We start from the raw sequence: 7413 nt of genomic DNA, 5'->3' as shown, positions 1-7413 counted from the left end.
GGGGGGGGGGGGGGAGAACCATCGAAGCAAGGGATGGAAGGTCGTTTGGAGCTGGGTGGGGGAAGGGATGGGGCAAGGCTCGGGCTCTCGCGAGGCAGCAAGTAGCTTTGGGTGCTATCCTTTTGGATTTCTTCTTCGCCAGCTGCCTGGGCAAGGTGGGGTGTCAAAAGCTGCTCCAAGTGCAGTGGGCTCCCCATCACCTGAGGTCGCCAAACAGAGAGGCAGGGTGTCTCCTTGTCAGAGACGCCGTCGAGGGGTTTCCGCTCAGGTCTGGGTTTCCCCAGAGGTCTTGGTAGCCCCGGCCCGCTCTCGAGGTGCCGTGATGGGCCTCCCGAGACCTCTGGGGAAACCCAGACCTGAGCAGTCCTGGGGTCGTTCGGCCACCACGCTGGGTCAATTCTCTGGACACGAGGGACTTGCTTAAGATTCGGCTTGCCCAAGTCACTCGTTTTAAGAGTTGCTCAGTCGTCTTTGGAAGGACATACTGGGGCAAAGGCACCTGGTTACAAAAGCCTTTGGGAACCAGCTTGGTCAGCCCCTCCCATCTGCATAGATCAGACAAGTTCGCCTTTGAGAAAGTCCTGCTGGTCCAAGCACGGGGGAGACCTCAGGTTCTCCAGTGCTGGGCGAGCAGAGTGCGAGCTCTGGAAGGTCCATGTGACTAAGCGGAAGGCGCCTCCGGTTCAGCCCCGTGACCTCACGCCATCACGTTCTTGCCAAGCTTTCCAAGCCAAAGTTGGACAGTCACTTGGAAGAGATGGCGAAGAAATGGAGAGTCGGGACCAGCTCGGGTTGGGCCTAACGGTGGCTGCTGACGTCCCCTCGTACTCTTTAATTTAGAGACGAGGCCTCATATCCGGAAAGAATTGAAAGGCAGCCACCCCCCCCCCAATTATCTACCTATCTACATCTGTATCTCGAAATCTTCCTCCGCAGCCTCCAAAAGACCCCGCACCCCTCTAGGCTCCAATCTGAAGAGCCCACGAAACACAGCCACCAATCCGCCCTCTGCCCTGGGTGATGTGGGAGACCTTCACGAAGAAGCCTCTGGGCGAGGGCCGCCTAGCAGGCACACAGGTGAAAAGAATCAAGAACACATCCGGCACGCCAGCCAGAAATCACCCGAGTCAGCTGTGGCCCACTGGTTAAGAGCACTGGCCCGGAGCCGGGAGGATGCGAGTTCGGCTGCAACCTCCAACGCGGCCTAACTGTATGCTCTGGGCCACCTACTTCCCCTCTGCTTGCCTGGCCAAAGGCTCCGCTGGAGAAGGAAATGGCAGAGCACTCCAGTGTCCTTGCCGTGGAGAGTAATAGTCTACGAAGAATCGGAATATCACGGCCGGGGCACTGGCGCCAGCGGGAAAGAAGGGGCCGAAGAGGGAAGAGAGGCGTCCCGGCGGTGGCTGCAGCAGCCTGGGTAGGCCGGGGGAGCCGGGTGGCGGGGAAAGGATTCCAGGTGGGAGGAACCGAAGTAGCAAAGGAGAGAAAGTCCGTTCCTACTGGTCTGTCTGGGGTTCCGAGTTCTCGTTGGAAAAAGCAGGGGAGAATGACTAGTGTGATTCTGTAGCTAACGAGGGAGGACCTACTGACAAGCTTTTGGCCAGGGAATGGCGTGAGGAGACAGAGGATGTGTGTGCGAGATGCGTCTTCCTTCATGTACCAGATCATCTGTATGAGAGGAAGGCAGAGAGGTCAGTCAGGAGGAGAACAGCAACAACCCAAAGTCCTAGAACACTTGAAGGGCTTGATGAACGGGATCCCATCGTATGCTCGTAATGACCCTGGAGGGAAGGGCTGCCTACTATGAAGCCCTGTTTTACAGTTGTCTACGGTCGATTTGGAACTCGGATCTCCTTGGCTCCAGGTCTAGTGCTCTGGGCATGGTGGTGCCACCCTAATAGCCCCAAGGGTTGCAGTTCAGTCAGTAGGGTAGGGAGGGATCAGGCCAGGGGATGGCAGTGAGCAGAAGACAGGAAAAGCAAGGATGACTGAAGTTTTGAGCCTGAGGAGAATCCTGGTACCATGATCAGAGATGACAGGAAGTTAGGAGAGGAGCCGATTGGATGCAACGGCCATGTTGGATTGACTGGAAGCCAACAGATGGGAGAGTGTGTGTGTGTGTGTGTGTGTGTGTGTGTGTGTGTGTGTGTGTGTCTGTGGAGGGTCACTGAGCAGGGACAGAGGCAAAGGCTGGAGGGTTTAGATTCAGAGAAGCCACCGGAGGGAGAAGAGTGGCAAGAGCCAGGTGCCCTTTGTTGGTGCCATGATGGATGGGAGGGCGCAGGGGCTTTGAGTAGAGAAGCTTGGCTGGGAGGGGAAAGGGTGGGCCATCCAGGAGGAGTTTGGGGGTTGGTTTTTGAGAGGAGAGAGGAAATGTCCAGTAAGGAGGGAGGGAAGGCCTAAAGATGCTGCCATGAGCCCAGACGAATCCTGGAAGGCATACGATAGTCTCAGAGCACAGACACAGAGGGCTCCCCTCCCTCTCTGGGCTTGGAGAGAAGGATGAGCTCCTGGGGTGCGGGCAGCAGGACCGTTGAGGGAAGCCAGGCCAGATGGCCCAGATCTTCTTAGGGAGAGAGAAAGCCAGGTCAGCTGCCAGGAGGGGAGAACAAGAGAGCTGTGGGCCTCAGACTGGAGGAAAGCAGAAGAGGTTCAGCACAGCCCTCGTGGCAGGCAGCTAAGGAGGGAATCCTCAAGGACAGCAGGGAGCAAGAAGCCTTAGTCCAACCCCTCCCCAAGCTACAGATGGAAAAAGTGAGGCCCAGAGAGAGGGAAGGTAACCTGCCTGAGGAAATACTGAGCTCCATAGCCTGGCTCATGACTTTTTTTTAAACCTTTACCTTTTGTCTTAGAATCAATACGAGGTATCAGTTCCAAAGCAGAAGAGAAGTAAGGGCCGGCCAGTGGGAGTTAAGCGACTTGCCCAGTTGGGAGTGTCAGGCTAGATTTGAACACAGGACCTTCCAACTCCAACTCCAGGCCTGGACCTCAACCCACTGAGCCATCTAGCTGCCTCTATCCTGGCTCATCACTCTGAGGCCAGCACCATACCCAGAGCAACCAGAGGGCTTAGGACAGTCATGAAACCATGTCGCTGAGAGCCAGGATCCAGAGGTGGGCAAAGCCAGCCCCGAACTAGAACGCCTTCTCAGGACTACTGCCCCTGGCGTCCTGTGGCTCCCTCTGCTCCTCCTTCTCCAAGGGCCAGAGGCTGGAGACAAGGCGTCTCTCAATGCCTGACTTAGCGTTGATCCTGGGCAAGAGTCCCCAGGGCACTGGGACTTGTCCCTCTCTCAAGAGGTATTCCCTGTCTCTGTTGCTGTCCTTCTCTGTCCCTCTGTCTGTCTCTCCCTCCTGCAGTCCAGGACAAGAAGCAGGAAAGCCCAGCCAGTGGGGAGTTCCTGTGGATTCCCCCATTCTTGAGCACTCTCTGACCCCACTAGTCTTTGATTAAGCCCGGAAGTTGGGCAAACATGGTCTCTGCCAACAGCCGTATAAAGGAGGCAGGCAGGCCCCCTTGGTGGCAGCCTCTGTTCCAAAGGCCATTGTCAGCCTGGCCTGGCTGTCTGGGTGACCCTCGTGGCCCCACCCTGATGACAGGGCCCCAGGGCTCACTCAAAGCTGCTGACAAGCTGCCCTTGAATATTTGAGCTGCTGGAGGATGTTGGGGCATCCCACAGGCTGGGGATTATGCCTGTCTCGAGGCCTTAGCCCAGTGTCCCAGAGGCACTTGCCCCCCCCCCCCCCCCGCCCCGGCTTTTCCTTCTGTCTATCAGCATTATGGAAATCAGGTTAGCCCCAAATGGCCAGAAGCTCCCCTGGTCTGACCAGCACGGTATGGCTTGGAGAACACAGAAACGGGACACTCGGGCGCCAAGAGCTAGTCTCATCCTGCCCCGTCATTCTTGAGACGAGGAAGCCGAGGCCCACGTAGGCATGGCCCAGGTCTGCTGGCTCCAAAGACAGGCCCTGTTGGGGCACCAAACCGCTCTGGGCTCCCAAGTGACGGGAAGGGTCCTGGCTAGACTTGCTGCCATTAGCAGAGGTCCAGCCAGAGGTAGAGAAGGAGAGGACTCGGGGATGAGGGTCCTCCCTTCCCACTCCAGGGCCAGGTCCTTAACTTTGGAGCCTAGGCCTCACGGGGGGCAAAGGGAGGCCTGGGCCAGCACTGCACAGGCCATCTCATGGGTCACCATGGGTCAGCATCCTGGTCCATCCCCAATATGCCAAGCCTTCTGCCTTCACTATGGAGTACACCAGGGTCGTGCCCTACCTGCAGCTGCCATCCTCTGAGCGGGACACGAGTGCCAAGGAGGAGACTGCAGGGACTTGGTTTGGCTTTTTGCAACAGAGGTGCTGTAGCTGCCGCCGGTACTTATCCCCCGTGAGGAGGTAGAGCACGGGATCCAGGCAGCTGTTGGCACTGGCCAGTGGGCGGGTCACCTTGTAGGTAATATTGACGATGCCCAGTGTTTGACAGTCTGCCTCCAAGAGGCGGGCCAAGTAGTAGATGGTGCGGGTGATATGGAAGGGCACGAAGCTGACGGCAAAGACAGTCAGAACCACAGCAATGGTGCGCAGGGAGCGGAGGCGGGTGGAGGAGTGGGCAGCGCCTGGCGGGGGCCGCCACAGACGCCGGGCCATGAGACCATAGCACACCAGGATAACCAGAAAGGGGAGGCCGAAGAGTAGAACCATGACTGCAGAGCTGAAATGGACATAGTGGTCAAAATACTCGGGCTTTGTGGTGTCGTGACACAGGGTGGTGGCACCTCGCGTGCTGGTGGTGACAAAGAAGAGGTTGGGCACCAGGCAGATAGCCACGGTCAGCCAGACGGCCAGGCAGATGAGGCTGGCGATGTGCGGGCGGCCCCAGCGGAGTGCCCGCAGTGGGTGGCAGATGCCCAGGTAGCGATGCACACTGATACATGTAAGAAATAAGACGCTGCTGTACAAGTTCCAGTAAAAGAGGAAACGGATAAACTTGCAGAGGCCAGTCCCAAAGGGCCAGTCGTTGCGGGCCGCATAGTAATAGATGAGGGTGGGCAAGGAGAGCACGTAGAGCGTGTCAGACAGTGCCAGATGGAACATGTAGGTGGCCGTGGCATCCCAGGGGTGAAGGCGGAACAGAAACAGAAACAGGGTAGGGATGTTGAGGGCCAGGCCCAGCACAAAGACCACGGCATAGCTCACGGGCAGCAGGATGAACTTGAACTCCTCGTCAAACCAGCAGTCTACCTCCATGTCGTCACTGCCAGGACCAGGGCCAGGGGATGGGCCGGGAGAGCTGAGCATCAAGGTGTCTAGGCTGGCCATAGCCTAGAGAAATGGAGGGTGGTTCAAAGGAGGGCACGGCAGGCCCAGGGAAGCCTGGGGCCAAGGAATGCCCCCCCAATTTCCTAAAAGGGGAGATAAGAAGGCAAAGGGCCCTCGACTTGGCTCACCTTCCTCCCAGGCAGCAGAGCAAGGAAAGATGGGGAGGGCGTGTCAGGGAACAGATGACCTATAGAGGCCTCTGCCCTCCAAAGTGGATAAGGACGGCCAGATCGGAATCCAGGATTCTTGACTCCCTGCCAAGAAAAGAGAGGGTGAGGCCCAGTGAGGCCACTTGTATCTCAGAAGTTACTCTCCTTCCCAGCCCCAGGTAGACTAGAGCCTGGCTGAGGACTATCTCTGTCTTCCTCCCCACCCTGCTGGCTACCTGTAGTCACAAGGTAAAGCGAAGGGTGGGGGGCTTAGTGGAGGAGCCCTAGACCCACCCTTGCCCAAGGGCCTTGGCACTACTCCTACCTGGTCTCTTGAGAGCTGAGTTCAGGGTCCTCTGGCTGTCTCCTCTCTGTGCCAGAGGGCATATCTGCAGGGTGGGGCAGAGGGTGAGGCCTGTTCCTCCTCCCATCTCAACCCATCCCATCCCATCTCATCCTGTCCTATCTCGTCCCATCCCATCCCAGAAGCTTATAGGCTCCTGGGATCTGAACATCTAGAACAACCCCCTCTTCGTAGAGGGGAGCAATCTCGGGAACCAGGGAGGCTAGGCCATTCGCCCAGAGCCATGGGCCTCCCAGGCTTCTCTTGTAGCTTCTCTTGTAGCCGCAGCCCCTGAAACAGGCCTGACTCTCCATGGTCACTGGGTCCGAGGGCAGGGAAGAGGAGAGAGGATCCCTTCTCGGTCAGCCCCAACGTGTCCCCTGGCCCAGGGGCCCCGGGACAGGGGGAGGCTCTCGGGGCTGAGAGACAGGCAGGCTTTGGGGGACTGGGCAAGGGAAGAAAGTTGTAGAAAGCTGGAACCGGGCCCCAAACCCTTTCCTGACATCTGCCAAACTGGTTCGGCAAGCGGGAGGAAGCGGAAGCCCTGCGCCGAGCAGGCCTAGAGCTCGTGGGGTGGCAGGGACGGAGGGAAAGGCTTCCAGAAGTCGGGCGGCGGCGGAATTCCCTCAAAAGGCAATAAATCTGGCCCAAGGGAGCCCCACTCTTTTCCAGAGGAGAAGGAAGAATTCCATTAAGTTGCCTCCTGGGGGCAGGCCCAGACTATTCCAGAAATGTATCTAGGCCTGGGCAGCCATTGCCGAGAGATGAGGCTTGCTGAGCCTTTAGCTTCCTACACACACACATACACACACACTCACTGAACTGCAGATTCACAGTGCACAGGCATTCACAGGAATGCGAACATACATTCGCACATACTCTAGTGTACTCGCTCACATACCTTTACATGCTCACGCATACATGAACATATGTACACACTCAGTCACACACATGCACAGACAGCCACATCCAGGACACGCATGCCCATATAGCCTCCCGGTCACATGAACACACTGATGGTGGTCACGCATCCCTTCGTCCTCACGTCCACCCACAGACACGCATGTTCACCCACATAGAGGAGGGCCAAGTTACTGATCTGACCCAGCTCCCCCTGGCCAGCTTGCTCTCTGCTTCCTCCTCCTAGTGGAGCCTTCAGGAATTGGCCTCCTCCCGGCCTTTTCTCCCTGCCCCTACGTGGGGCCTGGGGGGGCTGTGGCTGAGTGGCTCCAGGGGAGGCAGGATGCGCCTCTCCAGCTTCTTCTCCTCACGGCCCCGCTCAGGCCTTCTCCATGCCTCCATGCCACCCCTCCTCAAGCAGAACTTTCATTCCTGCTAGAAGGGGAAGCAAGAGGTTGGGGTTCTCTTTAGCTCGAGGGGGGGGTCTGGGCTAGACTGAGATCTGTCTGCTCCCTAGAATACTGCTGGTTTACGGGATGCGGCTTTCTGATTCATTGTCTCCGAATGGGGAAAGGAGGGCCCCGAGCTCCTCACACCCAAAGTTTGATCCCTTTCCTGCCGCCAGATACCAGTTTCACAGTGGACACCCGTAGAATGTGGCTAAGAGATTAATTTATCCAATGTACCCCGAAACTGGACATCGAG

The 7413-nt window shown here is 57.6% G+C and overlaps 1 protein-coding gene across 1 annotated transcript; it reads right to left on the bottom strand.

Moving 5' to 3' along the window:
* Window positions 1-1592: 1592 nt before the first annotated feature.
* P2RY4 (pyrimidinergic receptor P2Y4) lies at window positions 1593-5316 on the bottom strand. The gene is made up of 2 exons (XM_044682753.1): window positions 4274-5316; window positions 1593-1668 (listed from the first exon to the last, which is right to left on the bottom strand). The coding sequence occupies exons 1-2, from the start codon at window positions 5314-5316 to the stop codon at window positions 1665-1667; spliced, it is 1047 nt and encodes a 348-aa protein (XP_044538688.1). The 3' UTR covers window positions 1593-1664.
* Between the last annotated feature and the right edge of the window lie 2097 nt (window positions 5317-7413).

This window comes from Gracilinanus agilis, chromosome X (assembly GCF_016433145.1).
Source record: "Gracilinanus agilis isolate LMUSP501 chromosome X, AgileGrace, whole genome shotgun sequence".
Lineage (NCBI taxonomy): Eukaryota > Metazoa > Chordata > Mammalia > Didelphimorphia > Didelphidae > Gracilinanus > Gracilinanus agilis.
Note: the sequence above shows the minus strand (reverse complement) of the source record. Positions and strands in the feature narration are given on the sequence as shown.

Excerpts from the sequence above, each read along its gene's own strand:
- P2RY4 (XM_044682753.1), bottom strand. The coding sequence starts at position 5,316 with ATGGCCAGCCTAGACACCTTGATGCTCAGCTCTCCCGGCCCATCCCCT.